The following is a 21,465-nucleotide window of genomic DNA, read 5'->3' as shown; positions in this document are numbered from 1 at the left end:
GTGTTCTCTGATAATAAATCATAACAAAATTTATTTGAATATATTTGTATGCATATGGCTTGACCATGTATTAAAAACAAAAGCTATGGGGCATAGTGTCACACACCTTTAATCCTAGCACTTAGGAGGTAGAGGCAAGTGGGTATCTGAGGCCAGCCTAGTCCACATAGGGTATTTCAGGCCAGCCAGGACTATATAACAGAAAGACCATGTCTCAGAGGGGAAAGGGGAAGGGGGAAGGGACAGACAAAGGCCAGTTTATGTGCTAGTGAGATTGTTGTGCTAGTGTATTTTTACATGAAGAGGTAAATCTTAACTGAATACTTGATCCTGTAGGATGTAGAACATAGTCAACTTTGTTCAGAATTTGTTGGTATTTTGATTCTATGATTGTCAATGCTAAGAATGCCTTTTTGCACAAAAACATACAAAATTGCAGGCATGTGGTTAGGGCCATTTCAGAAAGTTTACAAGTCCTGACCTGATTCCAAACACAAATCATTCAGAAAATGACTGTAAGAAAATATTTAAAGTCTTCATTTTCTATAATTGTCATCATTCTTCAGCATACAAGTATCAAAAAGGATAACTTTGGATTGTATAGCCAGAATGAGTTGCTAATAAGTTTGTAAAATATTACAGAATGATTTCATTTCATTCCTGCGGTCTGTCTGTCTTTGCTTCTCTATGAAGTTCTCTAAAGCAGCAGTTATGTGCATTCATCCTTGTCTGCATGGCTGTTTGCAGGACCTGGGACATAGAACCACTAAAAGCCTATAAACTCCATTTACTGCCATGCTCAGGGAATGGGGCTGGGAAGATAGATTACATATTTAATTGGTTTGTTAATAAAACTTTTGACATGACAGTTCTTATAAACGAATTAAAATATCTTTCTACTTTAGTATTTTATAACCAAATGATACGAATATTGAGAATGCAGACTATATTATAATTTCATTCTGAAATAAATATAATTATCCTGTTGACACAGAGAGCCTTTAGTATTTCCATGATAAATGGGGCACATCATAGAGACGTTTTTATTGTCAGATTTACAGCTCTCATTTCAGTCTGTTGAATTAAAGGCTTAGTTAAGGACCCAGGAATGCAACGCAAGTACAGTTGTGGGTCACGCTGCTGTGCAACTAGAAGCAGGAATAAGTGAGGGGCTGTAGCCCGCTGACTGAGCGATAACCTGCAGGAGGGGTTCTCTCTTTTTCTGATAAAAAAGTCCAGTTACTTAGAGGTAAGTTGTTTAGTTTTTCTGCCTTTTGAGTGTGTTTAATTAATAATCCTACACGATGTCATTCATAATCTTTAGCAAGGCATCCTGTTGAAACTGACAGAAACCATCAAGAGTTGGACTTTTTCTTCTCAGCACAGTAAGAAAGATGACTTACTCCACAAGTTGGTGAGTGTTACTTTACTTTGCTTCATTTTGTTCCTCTCTAGGGTCCCCTGGAATCATGAGAGGACTGAGGGGCTGGGATCTGTTTTGATGCTGATTTTGATATGATTGGTCTTTATTAGAAATTCTACAGTAACAGGGGAGCTTTAAACAGGGCTAGCTGTATTGTTCGTATTTCTTATAAAAGGTAGCCAGTGTTCTGGTACTTTGTGCTGCCTTGTTTATTAGACGGCTAATTTACTGTCATCCTTCCTGAGATTCCTCGTAGGAAGGAAGGAAATAAATACAGCGATTAGTACAATCAGCTCAGTCCTGAGGGACTGATAAATCACACTTTCCCAGAGTCAGTATTGATGGCTTTGCTGGTTCCTGTAAAACCCCTCCCTCTCACTGTCTCTGCTGTAATGTATCTGCCACTTAGCCAAGCCCCTAAAGAGGCACAGTTAGCCTTATGACTTACCAATGTAAAGCCATCCAGTATACCCAGAACACTCAGCTTGCTGGGCCCTCTTGGTTCTCGGAGACGTGATGAACTTACAAGCGTGCAGGTGTGAGGATTCTCTGCTGACCCTAAGAAGTATGATTTGCTTTTGATTTTTTTTTTTAATTAACTTTTGGAAAGCAGTCATTTACAAAGCCTTCACATTTTGATTGGATACACCAAACCATATTATAAGATTTGGTCTATTTACCAGTAAGAGAAAACTAAGAATTAGATAGCAAGGGAATGCTTGTTGATTCAGCAAGGGAATAATAAGGGAAAATTTGAACCCAGAGTTTCTGAGTCCAAAGCTTGTGTTTTTTCCAATATAACACACTGCTTCTCTAGTTTGAGCATTGATGCCTTTCTTAAAAACTAGTATTTCTCTGTTACCATCACATCAGCTTAGCAATCACTTCAACATGTGTCTGCACAACTTAACCCTAACCAACTTTCCTGTCCATAGTTTTATCCGTGAATCCAGCCTTTTAACTCCTTTATCCTTGGGGTTGTATCCGTGCTGTTATTCTGTGACGGAACTCTTTCCTATTCCCTCTCAGTCTCTGTCAGTCTTTTCAATAGGTAATCCTAGCTTTTCTGAACACTTCATCCTATTGTGTCTTATTTCCTTTACCAGCCTAGTATCAATTACCTAGTTGGTAAGTTTGGTAAGTTTTATGTTATGATGCATAAACATAACATGTTTTGGGGTTTGGGGTTTTGAAGTTTCTTTGGTTTGGTTTTGTTTTGGTTTTGCCTCTTGAATTATTTCCTCTGTGGTAACATAATATTTTCTGCAGAAACTTGTCTTCAAGCTTTGCAGATGTCAATTGTTTCATCCAGTGAAGTAGGTACTGTTGTTACCCCTCTGCAGATGAGGAAAGCGGCTCTGGGATGTTATTAGCTTGCTTAAGTTATAGAGCCAAGATCCAGGCCTGGGTACTTAGGTCTTGGCTCTCAGGCTTTTTGAAAATGTGCCAGTTTACTCAGGATCCCACTAGCAGTGCAGAGCTCCTGCCAGCTATACCAGTGACCAGTGGGTGCTAAGTGACAGTTAGCTAAAAGTAAGTTCTGGTATGATGGAAACAGTAGGCTGCCTATAAATACCATTAATATGCTATACATTTCAAAAACTATAAGAAAGGATTTTAGAAAATTTTACTATACAGAAATATAAATATTTGAGATGCTAAATGTGTTTAACCTGATGTAAGCGTCCCACAGTGTATGTGTACCAAAACTTACATGGTACCCCATTAATATAATTTTATGTTTTGTTTTACTTTGCTTCTGTTTTTGTTTTCTTTTTGTCTTACTTTGTAGCCCAGGATAGCTCACCAAATAGCCCACCCTCATCTGAGGTATGTGGCTGTCGTCCTCTTCCAACTGCCCAGTTGCTGAGATTACAAGCATAAGTCACCATGCCCTGCCTTATTTTAAGTTGTCATGTATTACTTAAACAAGGCGCAGAAAGATGGCTCACAGGGTAGAGGCTTTTGCTGTGAAGCCTGACGAGCTGAAGTTGAACCTAGGAGCCATACAGTGGCCTCCTGTGGGCTGTCCTCTGATCTCCATGTGTACCCACACACATACTCCAAATACAAAACTAATAAATTTAACTTAAAATGTATAGATAAAAATAACTACCAAAGACTGAAGCTTTGAAATGGAAATTCTGAAAAGCTATTCAGTCTCCCTCAGTGTACATCTCAGGCTACTGTGAGAGCTAGCCTGCTGTTCGAAGGCTGCTGCCTCATCTCTCTCCCTCTGCCATGCTGGAGAGCAGAGTCTCCTCTCACAGATTAGAAAGACTTCATCCTTCCAGCCACTCTGGTCAGTTTTGTTCATGCTTAAGGCTAGCTCAGCTTTTCCCACTTTTTCTCTGACTTGCAGTTTAGTGCTTCTGTGTCATTTTTATAACTGCCTCTGCACCCTGATACACACTGTTATTGTAATCATTTACTTTCAGTTTTTCTCAAAGCCTTAAGTATAGATGCTCGCAGGCTAGGGGTGTGCCTTGGGGGCAGGGCACTTGCCTGGCATGTCCAGGGCATGATCTCCAACACTGCTGAAGGAAGAGACTTGTAAGTCTTGTTCATTCTTTGTCCTCAGTGTCTGGGTATCCATTTTTAGAAGGCCCTGGTCCCTCTGATAAAGTGCATTAGTTACATTTCTATTGCTGTCACAGAATCATGACCAAGGCAGTTTATTAAACAAAGCATTTATTTTGGCTAATGGTTTTAGAGGGTTAGTGTCCATGATAGAGCTCACGTTTTTAACTGCTTAGCAGGAGATAGAAAGCACAGTGAAATTGGCCCAAGTGTTTAGAAACCTCAAAGAACATCCAGATTACACATCTCATTGAACAAGGTTACACCTCCTACTCCTTTCTGACCAGTTCCACCAACTAGGGACCAAGTATTCAAATGTGAGCCTATGGCGGCCGGTCTCCTTCAGTCATCACTCTGGCTCAATTGTTACAGTATCCAGAGTCAGCATCATTTGTATTGTATTTTTTATGTATATTATATTTCACTTACAAACCAGTAATTTAACTAGAATTTATTCTCTTTATTTACTTAGTCTATTTATAAATAGACTAGGTTATTAATCTGTAATTACTTTATATCTCATTACTATAAACTTATTTTTCATCTTTCTTAGTTTAATAATGTCCACCTCAATCTTTGTTTTATATTTACAGTGAAAAATAAAACCACACCTGTCAACACTAAGGAGAGACTGGATTGTTGTTTCTTCTTGGATTCTACTTTGAAAATAATACCTGTAGCTAGAACTATATAAACTTAGAAATACTACATATGTATTAATACTTCTCGTCCTGTGTTTTGATGGCAAGGACACCGGATTTCGACTGGACTCATTGCATACCATCCTGCAACAGGAAGTCCTACTGCAAGAGGATGTGGAGCTGATTGAGCTGCTTGATCCCAGCATCCTGTCTGCAGGGCAACCTCAGCAGGAAAATGGCCACCTTCCAACACTCTGCTCCCTGGCAACCCCTAATATTTGGTACTGTCCAGAAAACATTTCTCTGTTGACTGCCTACAAATAGAGTATCATCAGAAGAACTCTATTATAATATTCTCTACTGTAAAGGCCTTATGAATATTCTGTTTATGTTTAGAATTACAACAAATGTAGTGATACACCAGACATAAAAAATAATTAGTTAATTAAAATAAAATAAAACGGTGCTGGAAAATAGTTATCATGTATTTATCCAACTCAGAAAAAGTAGTTCTGTATTTAGCTACTCAACAATTAGGGATAAATTCCTCAAAGTATCTGTACAGCAATGCAGTGTACATATCAGCCTCAGCCAGATAATGTCACAGCTATGCTCCAGAGATGCTGAAGGTAGAGAGATGGAAAAAAAGCACCAAGTACTGATACACTGCCTGAGAAGAGATCAGAACTGATAACGAATGACTTGAACTATTCGAAAGCTTACTTGGGAAGCTGAGGCAGGAGGATCATAGGGTCCCAGGAATTAGGGACCAGCCAGGGCAATACTGCAAAGACCTTGTCTCAAAAGGAAAAAACAGACAAATGAAACTCCTGGAACCTTTCGGCTACCAGAAAAGGAGTCTAATGCAAAAGTCCTAGATCATAATCTGTCTTAAAGTAGTCTCTTCAGAAAGGCAACGACAAATACTGAATGATGTTTTGTATAGCCATACATGTATGGGAGTCGTTGATGCCCTTCTCCTATGCATTTATCATGTTTGACAGAGACGGGACGAATGAATCAAGGAATGTACAGAGTTATTGCTCACACAGTTCAAGTTCCATAAGTAGCTGTATTAACTGTCCTGTGTTCTGAGTTTCTTTCCTGTCACATTGTCCTGGATAACCAAGTATGTTTCTAAGCCAGCAGTCACTGAAATAGCATCATGAGGAAATAAACATTTTTTTCTCTTTAAAAATAGAAAAATTTGCCTGGCATAGCGGTGTATACCTAGAGTCCCACAAATCTGGTTATAGTCTAGGCTACTAAGATACTTGCTTGAGCCCAAGCAATCAAGACCATTCTGGACAACACAGTGAAGACCTTGTCTCCAAAAGACCCACAAAAATGGATATTTATATGCATATTATACTTATATAATTAATGAATTTAAAGATCTGCAAAAAATGAACTGTAGATGCTAAGCATTTATGGGACGTAGAGAAAGCTCATTTCCCAGTGTTTGCCATGCAAGTTTAAACCCAGAACTCACACACTTTTTTTTAAAGCTTGATATGGTGGCATATGCATGCGATACCAGTGCTGAGGAGGCAAAGCCAGGAGCTCTCTGGTCTCACTGGATAGCCCAGCATAACCTATTTGGAAAGATTAAAAACAATACAAAATGGGCTGTTTGTGATGGTGCATGCCTGTAATCCGGGCACTCGGGAGTTTGAGGCAAGCTTGGTCTACACAGCAAGTACCAGGCCAGCTAGGGCTACACAGAGAGACTCTGTCTCAGAAAAATACACAAGAGTGATGAACAACAACAATAAAAATCCAGGTGGGTAGTACCTGAAGAATGGCACTTAAAGTTGACCTCTGGCCTCCTGTGCATACACACAGACATGTGCACATGCAGATTTTAAATATTAGCCACACTGGTATTTAATCCATAAAGGTGATTGGCTGAGCAATTATGAGAGTTTGTAAATGCTTTTAGAGTTTGCTGTTATCTTCATTACTATTCTATTGATGAGGAGACACCATGACCGGGTCAACTTATAAAAAAACATATTTAGTTGGGACCTTGTTTACAGTTTTAGAGGGTTGGTTTATGATGATTGTGGCCAAAAACAGACAGGCATGGGGCTGGAGCAGTAGCAGAGAGCTTTACATCCTGACCCAGGGGCAGCAGACAGTTGGAAAAGAGAAACTTCAAAGCCCACCCTCAGTGACATTCTTCTTCCAGCAAGGCCACACCCACTTCAATAAAGCCATACTTCCTAAAAATTCTTCTCAACAGTTCCACTCCTTAGTCACTAACCATTGAAATGTATGAGCCTATGTGGGCCATTCTCACACAAACCACCACAGCTGTTAATGATATAAAAGTAAACGATGCTATTTTAATTTCTGATTTTACCAGGATTGTAAATAGTCTTTAAAAGTAATGGATTCTGAAAGAAGCTAGGACTAACATTTATTAAGAAGCATTCTCCACACTCAAACTGGGAGATAGTTCTGTGAGTAATGTTCTTGCCACACAAGCATTAATACCTGAATTCAGATTCCTAGCAGCCACATAAAAGTCTAAAACCTAGGTGTGCTGGTATGTATCTGCCCTCACAGTGTGCAGGAGGAGTTAAGCAGACCCCGAGGCCATGATGGCCAGATGCTGTAGTCAAGATGATGGGCTTTAGGTTCCGTGAAAAGACTGTTTAAAGATAAGGTGGAGCTCGATGAGGGAACATAGGCACATCCAACATGTAAGCATTGTCACATGACTTCGAGTATGACACTAACTCCCAAGTATAGCTGATGCTATTTATACATGTCCTTAGATACAGTACCCCGTGTTCTTGTCTTATGAGTACACATTTCACCAAAGTTTTCACTGCTTAACAAAAGTATTTTTAACCCGCTAAATTTGTAATCAACCAAAATAAAAATTTTATGCATACTGTCATTTCCTTTAATGAAGTACAGAAGTCCGAGCAAGGCTTGCCTGTTTGATGATCTATGGCAAGAATGTTTTTCAGATTAGCGATGATTATTAAGTTAGATGACTATTCAATTACCGACTATGTTTTATTATTGCTGGTTTGACTCTGATCTTGAGACAAGGTTTTATTCTATGGACTGCATATATTCAGCCTCCTAAATGTTCGGATTGTAGGCTTGCACCATCATACCTTCAAGTAAGGCATAGAATGGCTTCTGTGTACAATAGGTCTTTGTGCAAATGGCTTTAGACAAAACAAACCCAAATATGTCTGAGATATTCTCTTTACTTTTAAATCTATAAAATTGTGTTTTTAAATCTATAATTTACATATTTGATACCATACAACCTAAAACAGTTGTAGAACACACTTCTTTCCAATGTCCTTTACCGAAAACTTAATAGATGCTATATTTTCTAAAACATTGTAGAAGACACTTCTTTCCAACGTCCTTTACCTAAGTTCACTAGCTGAAATTTTACTACCTAGGCAGCATCATCTAATGTGCTAGATGTGTGAAACTGTCCCACGTCTCCCTGCTGCATGTCACATTTCCACAGTATTGCTTCACACAGAAGCTAGCGCCTTGCTTTAATCAGCTGAATTCTATCATTGCTTTCTTGTCTGATAGCTATCTTTTTCTTGGTTTCTGTGTTCCTAGGGATGTCTCCATGCTGTTCGCCTTCATTAGTTTTCTCATCATGTTTCCCACGTGGTGGATTGTGTCTTCCTGGCTGGTATGGGGAATAATTCTATTTCTTTACTTGATCATACGAGTTTTGAAATTATGGAGGACAGCCAAACTGCAAATGACTCTGAAAAAATATAGGGTCCGTTTGGAAGACATGGCAGCCAATAGCCGAGCCTTCACTAACCTTGTGAGAAAATCACTACGTCTCATCCAAGAAACTGAAGTCATTTCCAGGGGATTTACTCTGTGAGTTAATTTATCACTTTATTTTTTAAAGGATCCTGTTCTGCTATTTACTTTAAGGAGAATGTCATCCGTTTTTATTTTTGTGTTACAGCTATGGCAGACGTCGACATAGGCCATTAGTGGAGAGAGAGAGTCATTCTATGCTAGATGGGTGTACAGTAGGGATCTGCTTATCTACGTAGATCCATGATCTGTGAAAAATGTTTTGCGAATCATAGTTGCTTTGGCCTATTGCTGTGTGACTGAGATAGTGAGTGTTTAACACTAATGCAATGGAACCCACGTTTGCTTCCTTCGTTCCCTATCAAAAGGCCTCATTGCCCAGTTGAGATTGTAGATGTACCTGACATGAACTCACTTTAAAATGTAAGCATATATTACTAACACTCGCAGGCTGACTGTTGGCAGCTGATGGTGCACATTCCCATGGGAAACTAAATATTTAGCAGCCTAGCTATCCCTCTTTACAATGCAGGAGATATATATATACATATATATGTATATATATTTATACTGTATACATACTGAAAGGGGATTGCAGGGCGGGGACGATGGCTCAGCAGGTAAGAACACTTGTGCAAGCATGAAGACTTGAGTTCACATCCCACACCTGTTAAAAATGCCAGGCATGGAGCTGTAACCCCACTGCTGTAAAGGAGTGGGGACAGGAACGTTGCTGAGACTAACTGGCCTCCAGCCTAGCTCTAGATTCCATGATAGAACCTGTCTCAAGAGAACAATGTCTTGAAAGTGCAGGGCGTGTGGCCTTCTGAGTACACTGGCATCTATACCCATATAAATACATACATGAGCATACACCACATTGCACACACAGAGGACAGGGGCTTACACTCATTAGGGACAAGCTGTGTTCCATATGCTATGCTAATCATTTTTGCATACAATTCAATGTATTCAGTTGTTCATAGCCATCACCTCTGACTTTAGAAGCCCGATTCCAGTACACTAGGCTACCTACTAAACAGTCACAGATAGCGGTTAGACCGTAGTATAGTTCATAATTTATTAAAAATTTTTAAAATAGTTTAATTAGCACATACCAATTATATAGTGAGTTTTACTTTGACATCCTCCTGCATGTACATGATATATTTCAATCATGTATTATATAGGAGTTTTGCTTTTCTCTTGTCCCCTTCTCACTATGAAACGTTTCTCTGTTGCCATTTATATGTGGGAAAATAAATATGCAGTGAATGGTTCCTGCATTTAATTAGCTGCTGTGGGAATGCAGTGAAGACCAGGAGGGAGGTACCACCTTTAGGCTTTGCTGCACTCACTCTGCTCTGCCCTGGGTTTATGCTTCCTTCCTCTTTCCAGAAAACCTCTGGAAGATCAGAGTGGAGAAGTGGAGGAATGTGTAGAAGTCACCGTGCTCTTGTGCTCTCGTGCACCTTAGAACGAGCCTGAGAGGATAGAGGAGTGTCTTAGTTAGGTTTCTGTTGCTGTGAAGAGTCACCGTGACCAAGGCCACTCTTATAAAGGAAAATGTGTAACTGGGGTCGGGTTATAGTTCAGAGGTCCAGTCCATTATTGTCATGGCAGGAAAAATGGTGGCACAGGGACAGACGTGGTGTTAGAGAAGGAACTTAGAGTTCTCCATATTGACCCTCAGGCAACAGAAAGACTCAAAGAAAGACCTCAAAGACTGCCCCCAGTAACACACCTCCTCCAACAAAGCCACACCCACCCCAGCAAGGCCACACCTTCTAATAATGACACTCCCTATGGTCCTGTGGCAACCATTTTTATCCAAGCCACCACAATGACATTGAAGACTTTTACGCCTTCTGCTGCTGGGTACAAAGCAAAACAATCCTGTGTATATTGATTTTATTCTTCCATTAGGTTAGATCCAATTCTTACCAGTAGATAGCAAATTTTAAGTTGTTTGTCAAATCTTAAAAACTAAAAGGTCACACTTAAATTAAGTAGTATCTCCTTCTCGTTGTTGACTTACACAGCATCTTATTGAGAGGCCTGAGTGATGAGTGGTTATGAACCCAGCCAATGCTTAGACATGTACACAGGATGCTGGGACTTGTAGTTGTCTGACTTTTACCCATATCATGAACTTAACATGAAAAGGTAAAGTAGGCCATTAAGCACTATTCACCCCTGGCTAAGTTCTTGTTCGGTGGCTAGTGGGTAAAGAGAACTGAAAGATGTCACCTCAGTGTGTCCATCTAACTGGACAGTGGACAGAAAAGTCATGAGGGATAGTCAGCCTTGCCTCCCAGTGTCTTTGAACTATTTCAGTCTGTAAAAGTGATTCAGTGAAGCACAAACCCTACTGCTTCACACTGAGATTACACTGAAATCCGGAGTGGTCTGCTGCTGCCTCCTGATTCCTTTCTGGCAAACGATTTAACCTTTCTCTTCCTGCATTCCCTTACTTAAAGTTAAGCCTGCCTGTCTTTGTCTGTATCCTTTAGCTTGGCTTTCCATTGTAAAGATTCTACTTCAGTATCTGTTTTATAGATGTGTGGTTTTATGAAGAAGACTTACAAATGGTGACAATTTTGTCTTGCTGTTGGAGGAGGTTACTGATTAGAATAACTGGCAGCGTTTAACCCTGCTTACGCTCAGCCATAAGCAACACGTTCTAACACTGCCACTGTTGCAAGTGCTTTCCACTGGCCTAAGGAAAGCAGTGAACTGTGAGTGGGTGAGACAGCTGGCCCGGCACACAGTAACCCATGCTCTGCCTTTCTGTTTGCATCCCCTGTTGGCCACTGGCCCTGCTACCTCTCTGCGTCCCTCCTTCACTGTGGTAGGTAAGTGCCAGTGGCAGCAGGTGGGTAACAAACTTTGCCCTATGCTTCAGTGTGCAGAACATATTCATACGCAGCCGTTAATTGTTATGTACATGCAACCAAACAAGTGATTTGTGAACATGCTGTAAATGTGTAGTAAGCATGAGAAAGTGCTGATAATTGGCCCTTCATACAACCTGTTGATACCGGCTTTGAAGCCTGTGGGAGTAGTTCTACTTTAGTGTATTTTAGCAGATAGACTGTCTTTATGTAGAAATCTATCCATTTTACTTAAACATTCCTCATTTCTACCTTAAATAAAATTTTCTCTATATTTGACTAAATATTTCTTGAGATTTTACACTTTTCAGCTGTTGCTCTTTGTTTCATTTGTGTGTTCTAGTGGGTTTGTATGTATTAAGAGAAAGGAGGGGATACAATGTGAGATACTTATAGTAATTTTAAGAAAGAAATTGTTTCTAAGTGTAATAGAATTGTGGATTTAGGAAACACAAACTTTAGGACACCTGTACAGTTGTATCACATTTTACTTTTCAAGTTTGCTTGACAGGGTCAGTGCTGCTTGCTCATTTAATAAGGCTGCACAGCATCCCAGCCAGCATCTCATCGGCCTTCGGAAAGCCGTCTACAGGACCGTCAGAGCCAACTTTCAAGCCGCAAGGCTAGCTACCCTGTACATGCTGAAAAAATATCCTTTTGTCTCAGTGTGAGGCTTACAGTGTTTCCAGCTCCCTGAATGACATGTTGCACCTGCGTCTGAGAGCGAGCTATGCATGAGGTTGCCTAGTCCGAGTCTAAGTTCTCTCTTCACCTCTGTTTTAAAACTGGAAGTACATTATAGGGGAATGAGAACGACAGACAGGAAGACATCCTGCCTGTGGGTGGATCGTTCCAACAGGGGAAGCTTCTCAACATCTTTGTCCTCACTGGTCTAAAGAAAGAGGCCAAAGAGCTTGGCTTTGTTAGATGAGACCCTTTAAGAAAAGGAGCAAATGTAGCAGACTTGTGTCCTGACACAGCAATGGCCTGGCAACTGAAAGTCCTTCCCCTTTCTAAGAAGACTAGCGCTGGACTGCCAAAGTTCAAATTTTGGTTATATCACTTTTTTACTGCTTAGGTGACTCTAATTAATTTAAGCTAATTTCCTCTTCTCTGATTTACTCTCTTCATCTTTAAAATGGCAGCAATCCCATAATTAGTTAGTTAGGAATCATAAATACGTTAAACTATGGGTAAACAGAAAATTTAAAAAACTACTCTGTGCCTTCTTCAGTTTGCTGGGTACTGATCAAGGTAATGTTTAGTGTTGACATGTGCCGTGTGTTCTAGCACTGTGTGCTTCACACAAATGGTTGTATTATTTGTAACTCTATGAAAACCAGAAAGAGAAGTTAAGTGATTTATAATTCAAACACATGACATATACACCTATATGTAAACATGTATTTTATATATAGCTACAAAGTACCATCTCTCTCTGGAAGTGAAGAGAAAACAATTTAATTCTCATGAAGAACTTGCCTGTCTACTTTCGCACTGCCAGCTATGTGTCAAAGACTCTTCCAGCTGTTAAAGAGACAGAGCACAAACATGAACTACCACTTCTGAGGACTTCTGAATGTGATCAGTAAATAAGCCAGCATTCACAATGCAGCATGATGCTCAGGGAGTCTCCCAAAAGTAGGCTAGCACACTGACCTAGTGGGATTAAAGAAGGCTTTCACATAAATTGGCCCTCCAAGAAGGAATAGGAATTGATCCTGAGAATATGAGTCTGTATTACAGATAGCAAGAAGCAAAAGGACATGGAGAGAGCCAGGCACGGTGGCACAGACCTTTAGTCCAAGCAGTGGCAGGTAGATCTCTGTTCAAAGTCAACCTGGTCCACAAACTGAGACAGCCAGGGCTACACAGAGAAGTCCTCTATGTAAACAAGCAAACAAAGAGAATATGGAAAGAACAGATTTGATAGTGGCTTGGGAACTCCATCCAAGTAGCTAGGCATGCAATGAGTTTTTTCTTGAATACAAATACAATTCTAAGCAATGTGCTTGTCACTAGCACATTGTTAAATGCGTAGATGCAGTCTCTGCCCCATAGAACATAAATTCAGGGTAGGGAGAATGAGAAAAATTGCTTGCCTCAGTTAAGCTTTTTCAATACTGAAGACCTAGCAGTGAACAAGGTAAACCACCCTTGTTCCGGTGAAGCTTACTTTCTTATAGATGAGATGATAAAAAATGGGCAGCTAAGATTTGCAGATATGCCAGGCAGTGGTGGCACACACCCTTAATCCCAGCACTTGGGTGACAGAGGTAATCGGATCTCTGAGTTTGAGGCTAGCCTGGTCTACAGCATGAGTTCCATGACAGTCAGGACTACACAGGGCTAAAAACCCTGTCTCAGAAAAACAACCAAGGGGAGGGAAGAGGGGGAGTTTTGCTTTATATGCTTAAACATGAAGAAAGTAATGTGGAACTTGAGGACTTTGATCCGGACTCTCTAGACTTTGTATCTAGATGAGCAGAACACCTAAAACGTGGTGTCCGTGCACAAAGCTCCTGGTGGACTAACTCCTGCACGAGCTCTCTTGCCACACTGAGGGAGTCCCACTGAAAAGGAACAAACTGATAAAAGCCAGAAGAGGTTGCACAGAAAAAATATATATATCCTAGAAGAAGCTGGAAACACACACACATACAACGTCTGACATAGGAATAAATTCAGCATATCAAGCTACAATTAAAGAGGGAAATAATTTGATTGCTCCTGATACATCCATGAGGTAGATAATGAAGACAGGTCAGTGAGACAAGCTAGAGCTGGCAGGTGCTGGCTTCAGTCTGGGAGATGTCGGGCTGAGGGATCAGAGAGGCAAAGAGAAGTGCTTGTACACAGGGGCCTGAGCCGCCACACAGCAAAGGACATCACACAGCTTTAGAGGGAAGTTTTCCAAAACGCCAGCGCTTTAGCCGTTGGAGACTTGCTCTTCTGATTGTGTGTCTTTATTGCTTTCAAACCAGCAAGAAGTTTATGGAATACATTGAAGAGGGCAGCAGGCTAGACAGTAACTAGAATGCTGCTGCCTACTTTGAACTGTTTAAACAGACACTTTATTCAAAGTACCCCACAATATGCCAGAATGTTATACCAATATGTTAGATCTTACTATTCATTTCTTTAAAATAACTGACACAAATCTTCAGTCTGTGTTCAAAATAAAATTAGTAAATATAATGTTTGAGTATTTGGGGCTACCTTAAATGTGCTAACGAAGAGGTGCTGTTGACCGCCTTAACCTAATTTAACCTACCCCCTGAACTCTGAGAGTGACAATGTCACCAACTACATCTGTGTGGTACCTTTTAAGGAGCTGGGGCTTGGACTCAGTGAAGACCAGATCTCAGAAGAGGAGGCCCATAACTTGACAGATGGCTTCAGCCTGCCAGCCTTGAAGGTAAGCAGCCCACTTAGCAGGAAGGGTAGGAGTACAGATGGACTGTGCCCTTGCTGTCTGACACAGCGGTGCTTCTGTTCCCCGTCCATGCTGCCAAACGCCACGTGTTTTAGGGGTCATGACACTGGCTTTAAATGCTGAGAGGTCATACCAATCAGTGAAGACATCCTTGTGTTTTGGTGTCAATGTTCTTAATTTAAAACACCATAGAGTATGTTAGAAATAAGTAGATTACTTGACAGGAAGCCCTAGTGAGATTGTTTCAACAAACCTGGGTAATGTACTTAATATGTATATCTTCCTTTATAAAGTCCCCACAATTTTTTCTTCATACCTTAGGAAATAATTCTTTCACTATAAGCAGCCACATGAAAGAATATAATTGACAATATAAAAGTTGAATTTCAAACTTCAAATACTATATACTTTAAGTGCAATAAAGTGAAATAGACTAACCTTAGTTCTTTCTGTATAAGGAGTACTAAGGTAACTCAAGCTTACAAGGGTAAGAGTTGGGCTCCACGACAGAGCATGTGCTCTCGTGCATGAGGCCCTTGGTTCCATCCCCAGCACTGCAGATGCAGTCAAGCAAACAGAGCAAGCAGAAGCTAGGCAAGATACACATACTGATCTCAGAGCAGTACAATCAGCCAATGCAACAGACCTTTTCATTGTACTATTGAAAGAAATACAAAGAGAGATACCAAATATTTTATAAAGGAAGTTGATTATTATCAACTTCATTATCAATGATGTCATCACTGATAACTTTATTATCAATGAAGATTCCAGGAGAACTCGAATACAGGTGGTAACAGCATACACCTGACAAATGAATTCAAGTCTTCACAAAGGTGGATAGCTGTAACCCAGAAATTTCACTCTGACTAATGAGGATAAATCCGATCCATCAAAAAGTAAGCTAAAAGCAAATTACAGTTGAGCCCTGGAGCATCAGTAGTGAGTTATAAAAACACTTCATGAACTGCTTTCTTGATGGTCATGTTGCGGGTGTTTGTTTTATAGGTTTGGTTTTGGTTTTTTGAAAATGTATTTCTCTGCTGTGTACCCCTTGCTGTCCTGGAAATCTGTAGAGTACGCTGGCCTTGAACTCAGAGATCTGCCTGCTTCTACCTCCCAATACATGTATTAAGTAAACACATGCAGCACCACTCCCTGACTGGCCATAGAAACATTAAAGAGAACAAATAATGGGGGAACAAGGCGAAGCTGTAAGTATCTGCCTCTGCCTCAGTCAGCTGCTGGTAGAGCCTCTCAGAGGACAGCCATGCTAGGCTTCCATCTAGAAAGCACAATGTGGCATCAGAAATAGGATTTGGTGCCCACCCATGTGATGGATCTCAAGTTGGGCTAGTCACTGAATGGCCTTTCCTTCAATCTCTGTTCCATTTTTGTCTGCATTTCTTTTAGACAAGAACAATTCTGGGTCAAAATTTTTGAAGGTAGACCCCACCCCTCCACTGTTTATCTACTGGAAATGGTCTCTTCAGGTTCTATCTCCCCACTGTTGGGCATTTCGGCTAATGTCATCCCCACTGAGTCCTGGGAGCCTTTCACATCCCAGGTCTCTAGGACTTTCTGAGGTTTGCCCCTACCCTTATCCCCTACAGCTGCAGCTTCCATTCATTCTCCTGACCCTCTGGGCTTCTCCCCTTCTCCCCACATACCTGATCCTACCCCCCTTTTCCTCTCCCCCTCTCCTGTCCCACCTAGGTCCCTCCCTCCCTCTGCCTCCCTTCTTACGGTCTATGAATTGTATCATGGGTATTCGGTACTTTTTTGGCTAATATCCACTTATCAGTGAGTACATGTCATGCATGTCCTTTTGGGTCTGGGTTACCTCACTCAGGATAATATTTCCTAGTTACATTCTTTTGCCTCCAAAATTCACGATGTTCTGTTTTTAGTAGCTGAGAGTTTTTCGGAGGTGGGAACCATGATAGAATAAAGGAATGTCTGCATAGGTCATGGTAGATCTGCATACTAAACCTTTGTACAACAGCTGGATCTTGCTTGCAAAGACTTTGGAACAATGTCTGCTTCCTCTGCAATATGCAGGTACATAGTTCCAAAACAGCAGGAACTCTGTTTTCTAAGAGGGGAAAGAGTAGGAGAAAACACTAAGAATGCTCCCTGGGGTAAGGGAACCTGAAGAGTTTCTTTATTTCCAGGGTAATCCTCATGATCATGCTTTTACTCTGTAAAGGTATAAAATATTTTTGAAAGAATAATTTGACAGATTTTTAATTAAGCAGAGGTGAATTTATATTTTAATGTGGACTCTAATTTGGCCTTAAATATAAACTATTCTTTAAACTTAACTCATTTTTTTTAAAAAGGTAGTAAAAACACAACTGCTTTTTAAAGTGTTAAATGAGATGACTTCAAAATGTGTGCAGCAGAGCTGGTCACCTAATGGGTCCTTAAAAACAGTCATTCTTCTTGTTTGTTTGTTTGTTTGTTATATAGATACTTATGTAAGTTCACAGGCTGTGTTTTCCTTTCTTTTAAATTTTATTTTATGTAAAATAACTTCTTGCCTGCATGTATATCTTTGCACCATATATATGTTCACAAGTCAGAAGGTGTCAGACCCCCAGGACCCTGACTTAACTTCAATTCCCAGCACCACATAGAAGCCACTGTGTGGAGCTGGGAATCAAAACCAGGCCCTCTGTAAGAACAAGTGTCATTAACCACAGAGCCATCTCTCAATCCTTTTCTTTGTTCCTCATTGCTATTCTTCAAGAAGGATTCAGAGAAGCAATTTTCATGTTTTTACATCTCTTTAAGCCATGTTTGTTCAGTCATTAAGATGTCTACTGAGTTTCCTATTTAGGTTTTGATGTAGTTTCTGTTTGTTTTCTGTTTTTTAAATTAAAATGTAATTACATCATTTTCTCCTTTCCCTTTCCTCCTTCCCAACACCTCCCTTGAATACCACCCCATCTCCATCTCAAAATCACGGCTTCTTTTTCTTTCATTGTTATTGTAATGTGCATCTTTTTGTTAGTCATTAATTATAGCATGTGTCTGTCTGTCTGTCTGTCTGTCTGGTGTGTGTGTGTAAATGCCTAAATATATAAATAACCTGCTCAGTCCATTTACTGTGTGTACATGTGTGCATGTATGCATGCGTGTGTGTATGTGTAAATGCTTAAATATATAAATATAATCTATTCAGTCCACTTTACATGTGTATGTGCATGTGTCTCTGTGTGTGGATGCCTAAATATATAAATACAGGCTACTCAGTCCATGTAGTATTACCTGTATGTATATGACTTCAGGGCTGACCACTTAGTACTGGATAAGCAACTAAGGGCCCATCCCTAGGGCAGACTACTGCTACCACTCTCAGCATTTCTTAGTTTCCTGTCATTCTTTGTCTATGAGATTTCCCCCTTCCAAGTCTTCTGGTGTTATACTTCTCTTGCTGTCTGCTCTATCTCTCATAAATTCACAGAGACTGGAGAAATAACTCAGTACTTAGGAGCACATGATGTTCTTCCTGAGGACCCGAGTTCAGTCTCATCACCCATGTTAGGAAGCTCACAGCCACCTGTAACTCCAGCTGTAGGAGATCCAACAGCCTCTTCTGGACTCTGTCGCCATTTACAGTCATGTGTTCAAACACACATGTACACACATGATCATTAAAAAAAATAGGTTTGCAGTTTTCATGCCAGACATGCTAATTCTTAGAACAAAGGGTAGTGTCAGTTTGAACCCAAATTTATTTTTTTCTTTTCTTTAAGATAAGGTCTCAAGGCTGTAGCTTTAACTAGCCTTTGCAGAGATCTGTTTGCCTCTGCCTCCTGTGTGCTGGGACTAAAGGTGTGAACCACCACAACTGGCTGAACCCAAAATTCCTTTTTTTTTTTTTTAATCTGTGTGGATGTTTTGATGTCTTTGCACCACATGTATGCAGTGCCTCTGTTCCAGGACCACCTGGAATACAGATGGTTCTAAGCTGCCTGCTTATGGGTGCTGGGAATAGAACTCAACTCATGCAAGAGCAACACCTACTGGTAACTGCTGAACCATTGCTTCAGCCTCAATTTTTTTTTGGGGGGGGGGGATGGTTTTTTTTTTTGGGGGGGGGTTTTCGAGACAGGGTTTCTCTGTGTAGCCCTGGCTGTCCTGGAACTCACTCTGTACACCAGGCTGGCCTCGAACTCAGAAATCCGCCTGCTTCTGCCTCCCAAGTGCTGGGATTAAAGACATGCGCCACCACTGCCCGGCTCAGCCTCAAATTCTTAATGTATATGTATGGGTATACACATATCACAGCATTCCTGTGGAGGTCAGAGGACAACTTGTAGGGGTCTTTACTTGCACCATATGAGTATATGAGTATTGGAGATAGAATTCAAATGGTCAGGCTTCATAGCTAGTACCTTTACCTGCTGAGCTATCTCATCAGCCTAAAAATAAATTTTAAGGAAAATCCATTTCTAATAAATTTGTGGGACAGGATGTCTCTCTATGTCTATCCCTGGCTGTCCTGAAACTCACTGTGTAGAACAGGCTGGCCTCTTAACTCAACAGATCTGCCTGCCTCTGCCTCCTGAGTGGCAGTGTTATAGGCATATGCTACCATACCTGACTTCATTTTTATATTTTAAATTATATGTGTCTGTATATATCACATGAAGTCAGAGGTATCAGTTTCCTCTGGAGCTGGAGTTACAAGCAGTTGTGAGCTGTCACATAGGTGGTGGGAAGTGAACCCAGGTCCTCTAGAAGAGCACTGAAGCCATCTCTCCAGCCCTCCACCAATTCTTAGGTCATTTCTATCTAGGATAGGACTGTGCTAAATTACATATAGGTGTTGGTTGCTGTACTAGAATCCTAACAACTCACAGATTATGACTGCATAATTCAGTATAGTGTCCTTGGCTAATCTTAGAGTTAGTTCAAGTTCAGATTGGTCATTATTTAGGATAATGTAAAAAGTTAAAGTCAGATGGTAAATTTGTAGTTTGTTTTGAATATTGACATTTTAATTGATCAGTATGTTTTCGCTCTCTCCCCCTTCTCCCTACCCCTTAGGTTTTGTTCCAGCTCTGGGTGGCACAGAGTTCAGAGTTCTTCAGACGCCTAGCCCTGTTACTTTCTACAGCGAATTCGCCTGCAGGGCCCTTACTCACTGCTGCACTTCTGCCTCATCGGATTCTCTGTGATGTGACTCAAGGTCTACCTCATGCTCATTCTGCCTGCTTGGAAGAGCTAAGGCGCAGCTATGAGTTCTTTCGCTACTTTGAAACTCAGCACCAGTCAGTCCCCCAGCGCTTATCCAAAACTCAGCAGAAATCAAGAGAGCTGAATAACGTCCACACGGCAGTGCGCAGCCTACAGCTCCATCTGAAAGCACTGCTGAATGAGTAAGTTGAGAAGCTGTAAGGAATCATCACAGCAGTAAGCAGCCAGTCTCAGCCCATTTGAGCCGTTCCTTGTGCCCCCCGAAAGAAGAAACAGAGCGGAGTCAGAGGGATGGTTTGTAGGCACGAGCTATCAGGGAGACAATGGTTTGTAAGCACTGTAGCTTAAGGGAATCGTTTGTAGCTTTTCCTTTTCTGGTTTCAGCAGAAAGCAGATGCGTCTTATCTTTGAGAAATAAAATGGAAGGGTGTCTTAGCTAGGGTTTTCCTGCTGTGAACAGATACTATGACTAAGGCAAGTCTTATAAAGGACAACATTTAATTAGGGCTGGCTTACAGGTTCAGAGGTTCAATCCAGTATCATCAAGGTGGGAGAATGGCAGCATCCAGGCAGGCATGGTGTGAGAGGAACTGAGAGTTCCAAAGGCAAACAGAAAATTGACTTCCAGGCAACTACAATGAGGGTCTCAAAGCCCACACCCACAGTGACACACTTCCTCCAACAAGGGCACACACTCCCTGGACCAAGCATATTCAAACCACAAGAGGATTATCAAAAATGAGCATCTTTTTAGCCCTCTTAACATCAGACATTGGAATTGGAGCCCACAGTCTAAGAAAGTACCTGTCAGTATTCTATAGCATTATGAGAGGTGCCACTGTATGTAGCTACAGGGTAATACTTGCTACTTTCTAATACATCACAACATATTTGGAACTATTCTATAGCACAGAATACACGTTTTGGCCTCAGGAAAGGGTAGTAGTCACATTTTCTATTTGTTTGTCCTCTGTTTACATAATACTGACATTCAGCTGTAGTTTCCAAATGGCTTATATTTGGCTTTGGTGTAGTTTCATCAATTGTATTTTTCTCATCTATTTGTAATGGAAATTTTCACTTTTAAAAATGGAATAAATCAGGTGTAGTGGGGAATTCTTGTAATCCCAGCACTTGGGAGGCAGAGGCAGGTGGCTCTCCGAGTTCCAATCTAGTATATAGAGAGAGTTTCAAGATAGCCAGAACTATATAGGAAGATTCTGAGAAAGGGGGAGAGGAGAGAAAGAGAAAAAAGAGGAAGGGAGGGAGAGAAGGAGGGAAGGAAGGAAGAAGTGAGGGAGTTGAACCAAAGTAGTCATTCCTAGTGAATTTTTTTCAATAAATTTCAAAAATATTGATAGAGTAGGGCTGGACACGATCTTGTGCTGGTAATCTGGAGGTCATTGGGATTTACTTCACTGATAAGATTGCAGGTGATAAACTCACCTGACCCAGAAT

General features: G+C 40.7%; 1 protein-coding gene across 6 annotated transcripts in view; it reads left to right on the top strand.

Annotated features, from left to right (window-relative positions):
* Positions 1-21,465, top strand: part of Vezt (vezatin, adherens junctions transmembrane protein) — a 62,477-nt gene that overhangs the window by 27,656 nt on the left and 13,356 nt on the right. For 2 of the 6 annotated variants that reach the window (XM_028783091.1, XM_028783093.1), the window contains exons 3-8: positions 1,325-1,414; positions 4,753-4,925; positions 8,251-8,526; positions 11,863-12,012; positions 14,634-14,781; positions 19,858-20,189. In XM_028783091.1, coding sequence (XP_028638924.1) covers positions 1,325-1,414; positions 4,753-4,925; positions 8,251-8,526; positions 11,863-12,012; positions 14,634-14,781; positions 19,858-20,189 — 1,169 coding nt within the window. The remainder of the gene's footprint in view (positions 1-1,324; positions 1,415-4,752; positions 4,926-8,250; positions 8,527-11,862; positions 12,013-14,633; positions 14,782-19,857; positions 20,190-21,465) is intronic. The other 4 variants (XM_028783094.1, XM_028783095.1, XM_028783092.1 and 1 more) reach the window with 3 other exon arrangements.

Source organism: Grammomys surdaster, unplaced genomic scaffold (genome assembly GCF_004785775.1).
Source record: "Grammomys surdaster isolate TR1022 unplaced genomic scaffold, NIH_TR_1.0 958, whole genome shotgun sequence".
NCBI classification, from domain to species: domain Eukaryota; kingdom Metazoa; phylum Chordata; class Mammalia; order Rodentia; family Muridae; genus Grammomys; species Grammomys surdaster.
This window is presented reverse-complemented; position numbering and strand designations above follow the sequence as displayed.